The sequence below is a fragment of the Rattus rattus genome, chromosome 12 (genome assembly GCF_011064425.1).
Source record: "Rattus rattus isolate New Zealand chromosome 12, Rrattus_CSIRO_v1, whole genome shotgun sequence".
NCBI lineage: Eukaryota > Metazoa > Chordata > Mammalia > Rodentia > Muridae > Rattus > Rattus rattus.
The window spans coordinates 21,197,470-21,216,588 of NC_046165.1; the positions used below are offsets into that span (position 1 = coordinate 21,197,470).

The 19,119-nt window shown below is 42.7% G+C and overlaps 1 protein-coding gene across 1 annotated transcript in view; it reads right to left on the bottom strand.

Annotated features, from left to right (window-relative positions):
* Scel (sciellin) overlaps positions 1-17,298 on the bottom strand; it is a 100,336-nt gene extending 83,038 nt beyond the window's left edge. The window contains exons 1-3 of the mRNA XM_032917686.1: positions 17,178-17,298; positions 2,867-2,928; positions 2,051-2,165 (exon numbers count right to left, since the gene is read on the bottom strand). Of these exons, the coding sequence (XP_032773577.1) occupies positions 2,051-2,165; positions 2,867-2,909 (158 nt within the window). The 5' untranslated portion in view covers positions 2,910-2,928; positions 17,178-17,298. The remainder of the gene's footprint in view (positions 1-2,050; positions 2,166-2,866; positions 2,929-17,177) is intronic.
* Between the last annotated feature and the right edge of the window lie 1,821 nt (positions 17,299-19,119).

A 19,119-nucleotide genomic window follows, 5' to 3' on the forward strand; every position in this document is an offset into this window, starting at 1 on the left:
AGGGACCAGGCACATGTCTTACCAGAAAACAATGACAGCACACAGCCCAGAGCTGGGCCAGTAGGAGCTAGAAAGGCATCTGAGCCAACTTCCCCTTCACTCAACACCTGCCATGCCACCCAAGCCGGCTTCCCCGGGCCTGCTGAGGGAGTCTGGCTTGGCATCAAACCTGCATTCCCGCCAACCATGACTTACTGGCGTTTCTACCTTCACCCATCGATATAAACACTTGAAAGCTAAAGCGTGCTCTCACAGAAGAGCTAAGTGCAGACTTGTGGGAGGGGGTGTCAGTGCTCAGTCTGACGGTGACAAAGACTCTGCACATCATCATATGCCAGTAGCTAAATAGGATACAATGACAGAAGCTAAAAGATTTTTTTTAACCTGTCACTGCCAGTTTTAAGTATGCTCCCCAAATAAGCATGTCTGGATAGCGTGTAGAAATTTAGAACAAGAACCCTTAAATGCAGTTTCCCAACATGTGGCTGTTAACATCGTGGGTTTGAAAGTGCTTCACCGTGAGGTCTACTCTGCACATTTCGGGATGTTTATCAGTCCTTTGGATTTCTATTCACTACATAGATATATTTCCCAATTTCAGGACCAAAAATATCTCCCAACATTGCCAAATACCCCCTGGGGTAAATTAGCTCTGGTTAAAAAACGTGGCTACAGTAGAAAGACAATGGATCATGTTAAAATATCAATTCAGCCACATAAAAGCTATGTGGTCATTTGGACAAATTACATAGCTTCTCAGGGCTATAGATTTCTCTCCTATAAAACGAGATTATAATACCTACCTTATATGTTTATGAGAATTAGTGATGCTTCGTCAACCAGATGACCAGCATTAAGCTTAACACACAAAGAAATCAGAAAATGAATCCATGGCTATGCATAACTTATAATACATAACTAATTGATAGTAAAGATATAACCAGGCTAGATGAATATCTCTCATAGATCTGTTACTAATAGGCTGGAAGCCTACGGTCGTAGTTTCAGTTCTTTAAATGTACAGCGAGCAGAGGCAATGCTCAAAGCCAGTAACATTTTGCCCTTGTATAAGGCCATACTCTTCCAGCCATCTGGAGGTAGATAGTGAGGTGGGACCAAAATGGATGAGAGATTATAGATTTTATTCATGCAATAGAAAGTTTTAATTACTATTATATTTTTGGACTTGAAAAATTACTAATACGATCAATACATCATAGAGGGTATTAACTGCTGTCCTTCTGAAACTGGGATGGCTTGCTTTTCTCTCTCTCTGTGAATGTGTTTGTAAAAGTGCAGATTTTCTTAACTGTGTGATACAACTGCTTACTAGATCTTACAAAACTTAGACCACGTAGTATTGTGAATCTTGTCTAACACTTGCATTACGTTAATTGGGTCCCCAAAATTAGGTAAGAATCTGCACTTAAGACACTGAGGGTTCCTGCCCCACATTGGTTTTGATTGGTAATGAAGTTGCCTATAGTCAATGGCTGGGTAGAAACACAGAGGTGGGATCTTTAAGGTTCATGGGCAAGGGACTGAAGGAGGAGGAAGGAGAGAGCCTCCATGCTGGGAGAGGAGTAAAGAGCAGGCCTGAGAGGTACAGGAGGGAGAGCATAGCCTGCAGGTAAGATCATGGCCGAGGAGGGCTGCAGGGCTGGGTTCAAGGCAGCCAAGATGGAATGTAGGTTTTAGTAAGGGTGAGTCAGGAATATCAGAGAGGAGCGTGCTAGCCACGTGGAAGTTAAGAAGTGGCCCAGACATTGAGCTGTTTAAGGCATATTAAAATATAAGGCTGTGTATGTGTGTGTCTGTGCGTGCACATATGCGTGTGTATCTTTCACTCAGGAACCAGAACATTGGGGTGGTAGCGAGTAACATGGGCTGCTACTCCTGCCGCCGCTGCCAGGTCAATGTGAGCAGAGATTAATTAGCAACTACAGCAGTATAACCAAGTGCTTTAGCAGGAAAGGACTGCATTTTAGATGGCCATGTCTTCCAAACACAGATGCCTCTCATTCACCTATCCATCCTCCTTCATGCTTACTTTTCTTCCTCTGGGAGCTTCTTTATCCAGCTGTTATCCTGTAAGAAAGCCCTTCTTTTGTTCACATCGTGAAAACCCTGTTGTCTCAGCGCAGCTCCCCGGGTGCTCTTCGGATCTATAAGAGAAACACAAAGAGCCTCAGAGGGAAGCCGAGGGCGGGGCGTTAACCAGAAGGTCTTCAGAGACGCGTCTTGTTGGCCTCATCTGCGCTGGCAAGCCTAGTAGCATTTAGAAGCAGGGCGCCCCAGCAAGAAAGAACAAATCCCACACCCCATCACCAAAGATAACAACTAAAGGCGCTCAGGTGCCAACTGAAACTGCCGCGGTCGCAGCTCAGCAGGCCCCATCTGAGGCCCCATCAGAGCGCAGGAGCGTCTGTCTTGGTTTGTAGCTGGCCATTCCGCTCAATGTGAACATGCTTCAGAAAGACACCGTGAATTACGGTGAATTGTATTACTCATGGCTTAATTCATGGATCTCACAGGAACCAGGGCGCAGACTGCCCTTCAATAAAAATATTTTATATTGATTTAATGTGCTTTTTTCATTTATAAGGACAAAAGTGGTAACTACAGCATTAAAAAATATTTTAGGATTTTAAAGGATTTCACATATGAGTACTAAATTTACATCACACCCCTTCCCCACCCCTTATTCTTACTAAAAAGTAAAAAGATGCCTAACTTAAGCAAAGCTAATATATAGCCATTGTTTCCAAATAACATTATCCATAGTAAAAACATGATACATGAGTTGTTTTGCTTATATTTTAAAGGGATTTTTTTGTAATTTTTGAGTAAACATTATCTACATTACCATTTCCAGCAGGAGACTTTTTTCTTGAGGAAAAATTTGACATGCTGGATTCTAGTGAGGATCTAAAAGAAAGATGGAGATGAGGGGAAATGAGAAAATATAACCATGATATTAAGAACACTCAAGGGGCAATTTAATTGCTAAGATATACTTTTCAGCGATATTCACAGAGCCTATAAGGAAGTCACAAATATGACACAAAGTGCCCTCCAAGAGTCTGAGGGTGTATCTGGTCCACGGAATGCATTTTTTTTCTTATTTTACACATGGAAAAAAAATGAGACCCAGCCTGTTTAAAATCCCCAGGGCTATACAATAAGCAACTAATTAAATCCAGTTTTCAATCGATTCTTTTACTCAGTCAATAAATATGCACTATGTATGTACATTGTGCCTGGCCCTGAGCTAGGAGAGAGTCAGACAAGTGTTGGTTGGGGTGAATGAACAGAAAGAGACATTGTGCTGGACTCAAGGCACAAGGACAGAGGGCCTTAAGATGGGCTTACCAGTTCCTTCTGGGAAATCAAAGTCAACCAGGCAAGGGGTATGTCATGAAAGATGAAGCAACAGGACACAAAGAAACTCCAGATCTGACTAAACACTGGTGATTTTAAACAACTACCCAATAGGAAAGCTCCAAGGTCCTTAGCCATGACCAGCCTCCATTATTACAGCGTGAAGGGTTTAATATGACCCCAGTCCCAGTTCTCTCAGAACTGACACAGTTCCTCAGAAGCGTGTTATGCATCTATGTTACTCATGGATACTAAAAGCCCCTTCTTACATAGACACATGCGTTAAAAATTATAATTGTCGGGGGCCAACATAATGACTCATCAGATAAAAGCAACTGCCACCAAGCCTGATGTCGTGAGTCCAATTCACGTACGTTTACAATCAAAATGGGTGGAAGGAGAGAACTGACTTCTAGAAGCTGTCTTCTGGCCTCCACACATGTCCTCGTGCATGCACAGACACACTTCCCTGTATCCTAAGACCCTTCCTTTCCACTACCTCTGGTGGACCGTAGGCTAGAGGGGAGGTTGAGCCTTTATTAAAGTAGCCTAGACTGTGGAATCTGGCTGAAGATCAGTTGTCACAGAGCACGTCCTTGTTTCTTCTGCCTTCCCATCCTTTACTTCCCACTCCTGAGACTACACCCTCAATGTCTGAAACCCAACTTTCCTCTCATGCACTGAGTCTAGAGAGAGACAGGTGCAAGACAAAGGCTAGCAGCAACAACCATGGTCACTGCCTTCCTAAGCCTAGAGTCACCTTGGGTATGCTCCTAGCTCGGGTCCCTCATCTACAAATGAGGCAAAGTCAAGCTGTTGTGAGAATCAAATGAGAACCTCTGTAAAATGTCAAATCATTGCCCAACTCCTGTAGTTACTCCATGCCTTTATTGTATGACTTTGGAAAACAGAGAGCAAACCAGGAAAGGGGTTGGGGGTAGGGAAGGGTTAGGACAGATTTGAACTTTGGCAAATGTTCAGTGAGTGTGGGACAGCCTCTGGCTGTTAAGAAAATTGAGTAAAGAGAACCCTAAAAACATAGGTTTACTCAGCATAGGTTTACTGAGATGGCTCAGGGGTGATCTGAACTCAGCCCTCGGGATCTACATGGTTGAAAGAGAGAGAGATGCCTACAGGGATTTTCCTCTGACTTCCACATGCAGGTGGTGACATGTTTAGCAAGCATGTGCAACACACACACACACACACACACACAGAGAGAGAGAGAGAGAGAGAGAGAGAGAGAGAGAGAGAGAGAGAGAGAGAACAAATAAATAGAGGCACGTATCTCAATTGTTCACTAATTGTGTCTCAATTGGAACCTACTTCTTAGGATTCCTAGCTTATCCATTTTTTGTTTCCAAATGTAACCTGATATTTTCCTTTTTCCTTCTTAGCTATACCAACAAGGCACATCTCTGCTGACTGAACTATGATTTTGATTATGATGACTATGAGACATCATATTGAATATATTTTTGATAATACATTTGCAAATATTGCAAGTTTAATTGTGAGACAGGGTAACTAGAGACAAAACATTGTATAATTATCTGTTGATTGTGCCGTCTCTTCCAAGAAGGTGGGCTTCAGTGAGTAAGCCATGGGCTTTCTCTTTTGTTCCCAGTGTAGGATAATGCAGACACTGCCTACCTATATCCTAGACTGAATCCTGGCCCCCAAATTCACACGTTAAACTCTAACATTAAAGCACATCAGACTATGATGCTATTTGGAGATAGTGAAATTAAAGAGGGGGAAATTAAAACAAGGCCTTTGGAGTAACAAGGATCGCTCACCTGTAAGCCAAATAAAGCTCAAGAGAACCTGAACACATTGACTCCCTTCATCCTTGCTCTTGACACCCAGCTTCCAAAACTGCCAGACAACACATTTCTTCTCTCTAGCTCGCCACGTATCTGTGTGGTGTTTTGTTATGGCACCCCTAGAAAACCTCTCCAGTTCTTAGGAAGGAAATGATCAAGCTTTTCTAAAGTAGTGAAGCTTTGAAAAGAGCTTTGTGCCACGCCCTTCTGATCTGTACCCTTAATATCTTCAGCTGTCATATTGTACAGAGCAATTCCCAATATCATAAACATGTGTTAGTTGAGCCCCTACTTTGAGAGTATAATGTATGTCATAGGCATTATCTCTCACCATCAAGTGAACTTGTGGGGTGCTTATTATTATTGCCAACGCTCAGATAAAACATATGACGTTCAGTGACAGAACAACTTGTCCAAGATGCTAAGTGTCAATGGCAGACTTCTCAAACAAAGACAGCCTCTTTTCTGAGCACCCAACAATCATGTTCTTCATGAGTCACTAAAAGACTAGACAGGTTTACTGGTGATAGAGTGCTCACTGGGGACCATGATGTCTCACAAGTCCCATAAGTTCTACCCACAATGCACCAGGGCAACCAAGGCATCCTTTCAAGGTATCACTGCAACAAACAATCAGTGAAGGGCCTTCTTTGTGTATTCTTGAATACTATCTTGGTTATAAAACATATCTCAACACAAAAACCTACACAGGACTAGTCATAGCAACATTATTCATAATACTAAAAAAAAAAACAGTGGAAATAACCCAAATAGCCACCAAACAATGAATGGATACACAGTTTGGCATATCCACATAACAGATCACTGCTCAGGAATACACAGGACTCAAGAACTCATTCATGCTAGAAGATGGATGAAAAATGAAACAGGCAAAATGAACAGAGCCAGACAGTGACGATGTGTTATTCCATCTCTATGAAATACAAACAATATTCAAGCTCTTGGAAAAAGATTAGCTTGTGGTTATTAGAAGCAAGGGGAAAGGAAGATGCTGCTAATGGGAATGAGGCTTCTTTTGGGGTGAAAATGTTCTGGAATTGCAAAGTGATGATGGATTACAAATTCATGAATCAAAAAACATTGAATCTTATACTTTCGATTAGATAAACGTTATGAAATATGAATTAGCTTTCAACTAAAAAAAAACCAAATCATACACTGTCGGCAGATGGGGTTCATATGAGTGCTCAAGGGACAGCCTTATTGCGTTCCCATAATTATGCCAGAATAAAATGAATAAACGTTATATCACAGGATTACATCAGCTCCATCAGGACTTTTATCCTTTCACATGCTGATAATATGCACATTATTGAGAACCCTCGATGCTTAAATATTTCTGGCTCCTGACCAGATCCTGACTTCTATTTTTGGTTTGGAAACAGAGTCACCCTCTTTTACAAGAAAGCAAGAATGGGAGTCAAGAGGAAAAATGTCAATCTCATTCAAGATCATGTTTCATCTGAATTAACAAGGTGACACAGCAGATTGTATGACAATAAGAGAAGGCAATATTCTACCATGTTGCATAAACATGTAGCTATTGGGTACTAGGTTTTCTGATATTTCACTTGGTATGCTATAGAACAACATATCAAATACACTATTTATAGTGCACATTGGATAGATAAAATATTTAGCACATCCATAGTAAATACATGTTATATGCAGTTCATTTACAAAACAAATCAAATAGCGTGAATGGCTATTCTGAAGCATTGGACTTAAAATTCATTGTAGAAAAGGCACACGTGTGCCCATCTACAACACATAAATCTCATATTGTGTGCACCATGCTTCCTCCATATACTTCCCCATATACTTCTAGTCTTCAGAACAAACGGCTTCTGCATGATGTCATTTGTCTTATCATCGACTGCAGTGCCAATTCTGCCTGTGGAGCTTTGTACAGACATCCGGCCATTTTTATGTCAAGCCTCCCTCCCTGTTATGTCCCATCTTTAGCTTCCTGTTAGGCCCCCACAACTTTCTGTTTTTCTCAAAGTATCGCAATGCACTTGACGATCATCATCTTTCCATCTTCATGACTGCTAGCTAGTTTAAAGTAAAGCCTGCCTATGCAGGGAAACATTAAGGCTGAGTGGTGGCTCCGAGGGGAAGTGGTGAGCTGTGAGTTAGCCTCAGGCTGAGTCCCAGCTGTGGTACTCATTAGCCACGTGGAGCAAGCCATTACTCTGTCTCAGCAAAGTGGGCGTTATATCAAGCTTAAACGGCTACTGTGAAAACTAAGATAACGTTCTATAAATTATAAATTACTATAAATCGTCCAAGCTGTTATTATTATTGTCTAAACTCTCCCCTTCCCTCACCAGAGCCTACAAAGACAACAGATTCCTGGGTTGAGAAGGATATCGCATGGGACATGGGTGAGAGTCCATGGAGAACTGAAAACACAATGCTTGTATGGGCTTGGAGCCAGAGAGCTGCACAGAGAGAACAAGGCTTCCCTTAACTACTTATTCTTAGACACATCCAGAGACTCCAGTGTGGAGTCTGTGAGTATTTACATGAGATTCAAGACCAGTCATTAATGGAGAGGAAGAGGTTAAGGCGTGGAAACTGGATCAGAAGCCTACCTTCTTTAATCAGGCCTTCTGAAGAACACCTAGCTTCCAACGTCACACCTTCCAGGAGGGTGTCATGCCTGTCTTATGGGAGTTAGTCCTAAACTTAACATGAAGAGGCAAGTTCTCGTTTTGCTGGTTGGTTTCTGTTTTGTATGCAACATTCTGTAAAAGGCTGACAGTAGGACAGTTTGGGAGTCCCTCGAGATCTTACCCAACCCCGCCTAGAATCTAGACCCCAGTTTGCAAACCTCTGAATCAGTGGTTCCCAACCTGTGGGTGGTGACCCCTCTGGGGGTCATGCCTAAAATCGTCTAAAAACAACCATATTTACATTATAATTCATAAGAGTAGAACATTACAGTTATGAGTAGCAACAAAATAATTGTATGGTTGGGGGTCACCACGTCATGATAAAGAGTAGAGGTGTTAGGAAGGTTGAGAATCACTGCTCTAGGTGAATAGGGTATGCAGAGGATGGGTAGATAAAAGCACTGAACTACTGTAGAAAGTATACTTACAAAAGTGCCTATACTCAGTGTGCAAGCATTTCTGTTAGTTGAATGCAAATGACTATATGTCCATCATGTCTTTTTGTCAGCTGGTAAGTGACCGAGTATGAAATTGGTCTCATATGTGAGATCATATAATTTTTTAAAATTAATTTTCATGACCAAACAGGTCAGTGATCATCACTCTGATTTTCATATTTATAATGCCCCAGAATTCAGACCTGGTAGAACAGATCCATGACTGCAGCTACTGGGGGACACAGGATGCTCAAGACCCATCTGTGAGAGTGAGTGAAACCTGGTCTCACATTTTAAGGCAAAACCAAAAGGAGGACGGGCATCCCACTGAGATGGTAGAGTGCTCTCACAGAATGAGAAAAAAAAAAACATTCTAAAGATACAACAGCTTCTCATTTTTTAACTAAAATTCACTCATGCTGGGCAGCGGTGGCACAAGCCTTTAATCCCAGCATTTAGGAGATAGGGGCAGGCAGATCTCTGTGATTTTGAGAGCAGCCTGATCTACAGAGAGAATTCCAGGGCAGCCAGGGCTACCCACAGAAATCCTATCTCAAAAACCGTATAATTGAATACAATTAAAATGTTTTTTTAACTGTCTGTTTCATGTTAAATTTTAGGAACCATCAAAGTAGCCCTTGACGCAGTAGGAACGGATGACAAGGAAAAGACCAGACACAACTCATCAGGGTGTCGTGACACAGAACGGTGACCTCTCTAGTCCCCGTTCTTCACCTCCTCCTTACTTGTACGTAGAACCACGCTTTTCAGTCTCTGTCGAAGCCACAGGTGGGCACAGTTTAGGCTATCGAGTTTGAGGAAAAAGTTCCCCTTTGCTTAGTCTTTTTGCTTCCAGACGCTCTGCTCTGAATTAAGATTCTACGCAGAAGGTAGGAGTGGCCATTTTTACAGCAATCATAGAGCTGCCCCAATTATCCTGAATTATCTGCCTTCAAACTTTTCCTTTTAGGAGAACAGTGAAGCTCCTGTTATTAAAAGTTAAGTTGCATCTGAGTTTATTACTCAAGCCTAATGCTCTTCCCCCGTGTTTCTAAGCTTTTATGGAACAAATAGATTTAACATCTGGCCAGGAGTCAACAGTACAGTCATGGTTCTTTGATGAGTAAACAGCACATATGACAACATGCCTGTGACCAAGACTTTTAGCAATGGGGCCACTTGTTGGGTCACTACAATTCTTATGCTCAGGCATATGATCTTATATCAATCTTTTCAGTGGGTGCTATTCTCTTTACTTGCAGGGGCCCACAATGTAACCTGCACAGATCACCGCAGATGGTAGAAACAGGGGCTGTAATGAAGTATGTATGACTGCAACGCAGTAAATGGTTCTATGCACAGCTCCAAACGTTACACGATAGAGCCAATAGAAGGCTGGCAGAGAATCACTCTGGTAGACCAACAGTGGGCAACAGTGGAAGTGTGGTTGGGTGTAGCAACAGTCGGGAAGGGCAGTGCCAACATCTCCTGACAGCTCAGCCTGGAACTTCTCAGTTCCCACCACACTGAAGACAAGCCCTGAGAGTACTGCTTCCCTCGGCCATCTTGCTGCCAAGCTGAGCAAGGCTTTCACTTGGCTTCCAAAACTCACGTTGTCCGTTGAGGCAATCTAGATAATAACGGAAGTTGTATTGTATGCAATTTGGTAATAATACTTCATTGAGATTTCTGCGTTTCTCCACTGAACTAAAAATAACTGATACTACAGATTATCATCATCATCATCATCATCATCATCATCATCATCATCATCAATTATTGGATTTAAGTGATGCCAAAATAATGGTCCCCTGATTGATGGTTCAAGGTGGGCAGGGTCTCCTCTGTGGGCTCCTTTCTATCTCTCCTACATAATTTTCCTCAGCTAACCATTATCTACCTTGCCTTCTTTCATCAGCCCATTTGGTGGTCCAGAGCCATTACTTGGGGATTCTAAAGAATCTGTGAGGCAAGCCCCTCCTTCATGCAATTCTACTTTCCCAGACATTTTCCTGCAACGAAAATATGGAACATATTCCACTCAGGACAGAAAGCAATATCTTTCTAATGTACAGATAGACACTTCTTATGTAGTTATTAGAAAGGGATCAAAAACATATATCTTGTGAAGAATATCCTTGTTTTAAAAAATACTTTTTTGGAATTGAGCTGTCAGTCACAAGCCTCTCAGATTGAATGCTAAAAATTAAATGCAGGGAAAGCTTGTTTTTTTATGAAATTCTTTAGTGCAATTGCTGTTTTAGGGACTGGAATTACCTGAATCTTAAATCAGGTCAGCATCTAAGCAAATGAGACCACGTTAGCAGCCTCAGTTCAGCTAATTGGGCTTTCAGTCTCGCTGCAGTAAAGTTTATAGCTTTTCAGGAGACAGATGAAATCTTCAAAAAGTTGCTGCCTGAATCTGTGTGGAACAGTGGCATACGTCAGCAATGAGCCTCTCTGTTTCCATTTTCTTATCATGTAGCCCAGGCTAGACTCCAAGAGCTGCCTCAGCTTCCTAGGGCTGGGATTATAGCAGAGTTATATTTTACACTTATGTTTTAAATGTAGAAATTCACGAGAGAATGATGTTCCAGTTCTCTGTTGCTTTGGGAACTACAAAGATCACCATTTGTTAGTGTTTTTTCAAGTCCTTGCAAGAACTTTGTGATATGTCATACTATATCTAAGAACATCGTGGTATGTCACATTATACCTATGGTTTATAATCGGAGACAAAATCCCAGAGAAGGGGTCCATAGTCTTTCAGCCAACTAGTATTGGATTAAATTAGAAATTCTCATATTAAATCTTGTGTTCTCACCCCAGTGTTAGTACTGACCTGTGCCCATAACAAGCTATAGTTTAGATGACCATATATCCAATTTTCAACCTTCAAGTTTAAATATTCCTGAACTTTCTAAGTACTAAATGTTTAAGTTGAAATTCTAATCAGGAAGCTAAAATTCTCAAGGACCTTGACATAAACAGAACCAAACGAAGTAAAGAAAAACACAAATAACTGTGAACCACCAGCCAACCTTTCACTTCCTCTTCGAGGTTCAACCCCAGAAGGTGACCCGTAGCATTCACTGTTTGCACACTTTGCCAAAGGAAACTGTCCTCCGGTTTAAGACAAAACTACTTTCTCGAGCTCAGAATCAAGAAATCAACCAACTGTCTTAGTTCTTGGATGCATAAGAAACCATCTACATCCCCTGCTTCTGAAATGCTCACTTTTTTGTCCCCAGGCTTTCTACATGGTGGGCAAGCGCTCCAGCACTGAGCTGCATTCCCAGTGCTTTCTGTTTTTAAGAGTGGCATTTCTGGGGTTAGCTTTCCTGTCTAACAGTTAACTGTTCCCCTGGCCACCCCTAACTACCTCAGCTTTTGGAATTTCCTAGACTGCCTCACAGTTCATCTACAATTTTCTTTTTCTTCTTTGGGTCATCTCTACAAAGATAGACATTTAAAAGTCTGGCCCAAGGAGGAGCTTGGCTGAGGTAACACCCTTAGCTCTTTCTGCCGCCTTTCTCTTTCAGAAGGATTGTGAGAACAAAATTTAGACTGGACGGGGGAGGGGCCCAGAGAGGGAAAGGTGGGAAAGCGAAACAGAAAAGAAAAAAGCCAAGAGCTGAAGGTAGATTAACAAGACAGAGGATACAGGAAGAAAATGGAAAAGGCAAGGAAAAAAAAAAACAAAACAAAAGACCTGGGTCATAGGGTGACACGTTTATGCACATCATCTCATTTAAGACTCGCACAACATTTCTAGGTCATCAGTTTACAACGACTGTCCTCACTTCGTAGCTCGGTGAAATGCCGTGACCCGATGGAGCCATGTTTGGAATGGGGTCTTCTGAATGAAAGCGTTCCCTATGGGGGACGTGTTGTTGGATATTTGATCCCCAGTTGGGCTGTTTGGGAAAGGTTAGATCATTCAATGTTTCTGGAGGAAGTACATCCTTCAGATGAACATGGAGATTAAAAGTCTTCCCCTGCTCAGCCCAGTTTGCTCTCTTTCATTCATGCTTAACTTTGAAGAGATGAACACTCGGCTTCCTACCCCTTGGCCACGCCTCCGCCACGCCTCTGAACCCTTTTAAGGTAAACGCTATCTTCTCTAAGTTGCCCTGGTCATGGCGTTCCATAGGAGCAACAAAAAGTAGCTAAGGCAATTGATGTGATTAAAATAACGCCCCAGTCATGTTCCAGAAAGCTAGGACAGGAGCTCGAAATAGAGGCCGGTTTATCCTGGGTAGGAATCTCAGGGTGGATGGTTTGCCTGGGGTTACATAGCTGGTGAATTACACTGCGGAGGTTCAAGCTCAGACCAACCTAACACCAAAGTTCCTGCCTTAGGAACATAGCAAGCGAGGGGGCGTGGGCAGTGAGTGGAAAGCTAGCAGACTAGAGGGAACCGGACTGGAATAAGAGTCTCTTTGCTGTAGAGCATTGCGCGGGGTCAACCAGATGCCTGAGCCAGAGCTGATTTTCACAGCTCATTTTACCAAGAGTACGAGGTCAACCGAGAGTGGCCCTTGGATAGACTCACTACTTCAGAATCTTTTTCCACTTTTAAGACATTTAAGGGAATGGCTGGCTTTTTGGAAAGCATGAAAATACTTGTCTAGGACAAATATCTACAGACTAGAAGCAGGAAGAGAGAAGAGCAAATGTCTCTAGGAAAAACAATGGTATAAACAGAAGGGGCCTGGAAAAAACACCTGATTTATTAGGAAGTCCTGGGTGTTCTGTTCCTCAGAAATTACTGTGGCAGATGGAATCCCTAATCAGGGAAAGGCTGTAAAACTATTTTTAAAAGAAGAATGAGAGAGATTGTCTCAGACTTGTAAATAATCGATAACCAATAACCACAGACCTGCAAAAAGATGTTCTAGCCAATAAATAAGACAAGCCATCAAAGAACCATTATCACCCCAAGCCATGAAATGTTAGGAAGTGGAAAACAAAGAGATGTTTCTAAGTATCTTAGTTACGTATTTCCTTTTGGACCAGCTCCATGGATTAATTTATAAATTAATTACAGTGTTACAGTTATCACAGTAAACATCTCTGGTGAGTCTCTACCCAATGAAGGAAATGTAAACGTCTCAGGCGGCCCCGGACTTCCTTAGCCTCTTAAGGTGGTTACAAATGGCCACCTGTTTTTCTCTCATGGGCTTAGAGCCAAAGCTTAGCAGTGGTAATCTTGCTTACTGGTGAGGAAAAGAACCCAAAATTTAGCACAGTGAAGTCTTTTGTTATCCAGATCTCTGAATGCACCAGTTTTCTACATCTTTATAAACCCCTAACATCACATTGACTCTCTGACAGTTCCTGGTTTTAATACTTGAAACCTTCCTGATCCCTGCTGGGGGATAATTCTACATTTTACCTAATTCTGGGGACACTTGTTCACTTCATCCTACAGAGGCACTGACTTAATACTCAGAGCCAAGTATTCAAGCATCAAAAATCATCAGAGTCCTATCATGGACCATTTCTAATTCATTGGCTCAAGGTCAAGCCCACTGGGGAGACAGCCCCTTGGATTTACTGCATACAGCATCCCTGATGATGAACAGGAAGAGAGAAGGCAGGAGAGGGTCGTTTCCTGCAGATTTTTTTAACTAGAATTAGTCTTTCATGCAGAGACATGCTCTGCTCACCATTTAATCCTTATGTATTTCTTTTGGAAGTCTGCTACGGTCTCCTGGGACAAGCAGTTCATTGTGTTCTAAGGGAACAACCACATAAAGGAGATTTACTAGCATCATCTTACAGCCAAGGACCTTAGGATTGGAGACAATTTGTGATGTGTAACTTAGATTTCTAGAGCTCTTGGGTATTGAGTACAATGAGTAGGCTGGACTGCAGGTTTTCTTGGCTAGATGTAAGCCTATCAGCATTTAACATGAAGCTGTAAAATTCCCTCCTGTAACTAATGATCACGGTAAGAGATCCACATCTTCAAAGAATTTGGCAACTGACATGAAAGACAAGCAAAATAAACAAAGCTGTCATCTGCAAAGCATGCATCTAAGGAAGAGCCTCGCTCCAATCAGAAAGTCGTGATAGGCGTACACCACGTCAAACAGGGAATGCTGGGCAGCTACAGGGGGCTGTATTGAAACCAATACTTAGCAACCTTTCACTTTTTTCAATGTTCTTGAGATGAGAAAACAGAATAAAATCTATGAATGGCCGACAAGCAGGATAACGCCAGGAAGGAAGCTATTCGGAAACAACTAAGATTTCTCTTTGACTGCTGGGCTAAGGATTTGATCCCCTTGCTCTTACGGAGTGCTTGGAGCTAATGCACCCACCACAGCAGATGCTATGTGAGATCACGTTCCCTTGAAGCGACAGTCCGGGGGACTATGCACAGTTCATTCCACCGTACCAACTCAGTCATTTAAACCGCACTTCTGCTTGGCTTACAAAGGTCCCAGGAATGGAACTCTCTCTGAGAGCGGTGGTCAGAATTCTAACCGTCAGGGAAGGCAGCTCAGTGAACAGAACCTAGGGAATGGCAGTTGGAGGGAAGATGATGCTGACTGCGGGGACCAGACCACAGCCTTCACATATGTACCGCATAAGATCACACCAAGGGGCTGGTGGCTCCCACTACTTAGTCCTACAAATATACAAACTAAAAAGACCAAGTCCAAAAGCCACAGATTAAAAATGCCTTTCTATGTTAAGTGCACGGCCCATGCGTTCTATACAATAGCACTGCCGTATACTTCTGGCGAGGACCCTGTTGCTTACATGTCACCCATAGTCCTTATATAAAGATACAACTTAGTTCACTCAGTTACTACTTGTTATGTGTAAGAACTCTGAAAACTCGCTGAGAAAATCTAGCGAGACAAATGACAGACATACGTACGACTTCACTTCTGGTTCTGCCACTCTCGGCCTGGAAAGTTGCCTAATCCTTTCCTTTGCTTTCCTCGTCTAGAAAATTCAAAGGGTAGAACCTGAAGACCTGCTCTGAGAACCAAGTTAAAAAGCCAAACGTGGTAGCACGTATTCGTAACCTCAGCCCCCCTGCGGTAAGATGGGAGGAAGAGACTAGGCAATCACCTTCAAGCCCAGGGGCCAGCGAGACTGTAAGACACCACATAGCAGAAACAAAAGAGAGATGCTACCTCAGTATGGTGGAAGGCTCCTGAGAAGTGTCCTCTGATCTCCACATGCTTGCTATGGTATGCACACCCCATACTCATATATTCATCTCTCTCTCTCTCTCTCTCTCTCTCTCTCTCTCTCTCTCTCTCTCTCTCTCCTACTCTCTCATATTTTCTCTCATATTGTCTTTCTCTCTCTTTCTCCCTCTCTCTCTCCCCCCTCTGCCCTCTCTCATATTGTCTCATATTCTCTCTCTCTCTCTTCTCTCTCTCTCTCTCTCTCTCACACACACACACACCCCCCAATCCCCCCCCCCATCCTCATATTTTCATTCCTCTCTCTCTCTCTCTCTCTCATATTTTCTCTCATATTGTCTTTCTCTCTCTTTCTCCCTCTCTCTCTCCCTCTCTCTGCCCTCTCTTTTCTCTCACATTCTCTCTCTCTCTCTCCTCTCTCTCTCTCTCTCTCTCTCTCTCATATTTTTCTCATATTGTCTTTCTCTCTTTCTCCTCTCTCTCTCTCCCTCTCTCTGCCCCTCTCTCTCACATTCTCTCATATTCTCTCTCTCTCTCTCTCTCTCTCTCTCTCTCTCTCTCTCTCTCTCACACACACACACACCACAATACACACTCATATACTCACACCCCCTTTCAGTTGAAAAATTATATTCATGAGTTCTAAGATTTACATGTGCCTAAATTTCTATAAAATTCTGAGCTGTTTCCATGTACTCTCTATATATCTTGACATTTAAAATCATCCAACTGTCCTTGTAAACTCTTAACTGCTTAGTTTTCTTTTTTCCGTATCATTAGCTACAGAAGTGAAAGCCAGTTTTCAATTTCATGAAAAATGAAACTGTACCCCACAATGCTGTCCTTGGGCTTTGTTGGCTGTTCATGTTGGAAAACAAAGTAATGGGGCGCTTCAGTAAACCTTTGGGCACTGACACATCTCAGCTACTCTGAGATTTTGGGCAGCTTAGTCAGTCATGGGAAGCAAGGAAAACCCCAGTTCTTCAGTAGAGCCAGGTCTGCAGGAGTTATGATTGCTAACAAGCTGCGTTTGATTCCTGCTACTCTGTATCATAAACAGAAATGATAAAAAAAATAGAGTCAGACAACCACAACTAATTCAAACCAGAACATAGCGAAGCCAGTCACATGCACACAAACCCCTGTGAAGAATCACACATCTCTACATCCCCCCCTCCTTACTCCATCCCATGAATCTACTATGTAAACAAGGGAGATTTTCTTATATGAGGATAATATGGTTGAACGGGTTTGCAGTTTTTGTCACAGTTGAGAAAAAATATATGAAGCTATTTGTAAAGTCGATACAGTTTAATATTTCACTAGAAGCATCACTTATGAAAAATAGAAAGCTCTCTTTTTATAAAACAGTTTTATAGTCATTGGAGAACACAGACCCGTGAGTGCTGATTCCTTGATTTAAAAGTTGCGAGCTCCTGTGGGAAAAGCAAAATCCTCTCCGTGTTTGTGATGCTGTGATGCAGACTGTGGAAACTAAAAGCGTAGCGCTATTGGTGCACGGGATACTCGTCGTAAACTGTCAAATTTAGAAAGAAGTCAAAGATAATACAGACGGCCCTGATCACGTGGAGGGAAAAACAGAAAAGTTTGCACAAACTACAAAGCAGTTGTCTTTTTCTCTGCAAATAGAATTCAGCTCACCTTTCCTGCGCAGAAACCCGGAACTCTTGGCTAACTGGCCCGCAGTGATTCCCCAAGTGGATCCTGCTGGAACAAATGGGCACCTGGAGCTTCCTGGGTGCACTTCCCACCTCCGCTTGACTGTTAATGAGCAGCTTAGAGGCTTCTCTCTCAACACTGAGTCACACAGGGAGGAGGTAGGCGGTGTGAAAGAGGGTGTCACCCTGTACAAATACCAGCTCAACAAAAAACAGTCTCATTCACGGGACTCTCTGTAGGGAAGTTCTTCAAATAACTCCTGGCCTTGCTGGGCCCCAAAATGCAAAATGTTCGTTCTCGCTGTTTTAGCTGATCTCCACAACACACAACACTGTCCGGCTGGCAGCCTAGACTCGGGAATAAGCTTTTTAAAAAGCAAAACTGGAGGTAGAGGGAATCTCTTCTCCTCCCTCTCTCCCTCTCTCCCTCTCTCCCTCCCTCCCTCCCTCCCTCTCTCCCTTCTTTTCTCCCTCCTTCCCTCTACTACTTGGGATGTGAAGTCACAGACATGTGTCCCCAGGAGTGCACTGCTCAGTTGGGAAAGGAACATTTACATGAACTCTGGGACCAGAAGATGTAGACAGAATCCATTATAGAAATTCCACATGCAGAACATTACATACAGACATCAGAGGAATATCACACCCCAAATGTAAGAATCTTCACCCTTAAATTATTTCACATTTTGTTAAAAGGAAGGAAGGAAGGAAGGAAGGAAGGAAGGAAGGAAGGAAGGAAGAAATAAATTTAGAAGATGGTCAGCGTGGGTAAAGGACCTTGCCCTCAAGCCCGATGATTTAAGTTTCATCCTCAGTGGAGGGAGCAAACTGATTCCTGAAGTTTATCCTCTGACCACATGCAGACCCTAACATGCATATCCAGACACATACCACAAATAATTAAATAGAATTTTAATCAAATTTTCATGTGGTGAGGTTGGTCGGAACGTCTTTTACAGCTGATGATGACATAGATTCCTGCATCAAGGCTGCTTCTGCTGTGAAGAAGAGAGAAAGGACCCAGGAAGAGCATCCTGGGCGGGAGCTCCTCTCAGAGACTAGGAAGGGAACCTTTCACAACAGCAAGAAGGACTTAAGGAAGCTTAGCATTCAGAGCTTTGTCAAGGGAACTGGATCATCTGTTTCCCGGGTCATCTTAATTCATCAGCACACCAACAATTAAAACTGGTGAGGCTTGTCTGTGCCTATGACAAGAATAGCAAGAAGTAGAAACACTCAGGTGAGAAGGCCAGGCCAACTGCAGGACGGATCGAAGCTGGGAGAGCACTTCCTGGATGGTCCTTAATTCTAGGCTGAGAGGTTTGAATCTCCAAAGCGAAGATTATTTTCACAGTTCTGAAGCATACAGTTATGACTTGGGATGTATATAATGTCTATACATGATTGTGGGGGGGGCTGTTGCACATATACATACTTATACATGCATCTGCGTACATGTCTCACGTGCTGGAAGTTCACCTCAGGTGTCTCTCTCAGGTGCTCTCCACCTTATTTTGTGAGATGGATTCCTTTCCTCAGATCTCATTCTGGGTAACCAAGAGCACCAAGGACCCACATGTCATTGCCTCCACTACCACAGGGCACAGGGCACACCCCTGCTGTGTCCATCTTAATGTGGGTTCTGGGGACCTGAACTCAGGTCTCCATACTTGAACTGCAAGGACTCTCTATTTACTGAGCCTCCCTTCAGCCCCCGAAAAAACTTTAAAATAAAATTTAAATTTTTGTCATAGTGATAAATGTTGGTTAGAGTAAGGTTAGCTATGACTGGTGTCTGTGAGAAAATTCGAAAAGAAGATGCGACCCATCTTATACAAGATCATGCCAATAAAAACCATGCACGGATAGGGTAGTGGTCACCAGACCTCACCCAATGCTGAAGAGCTGTTGGGGTCAGAGAGTAC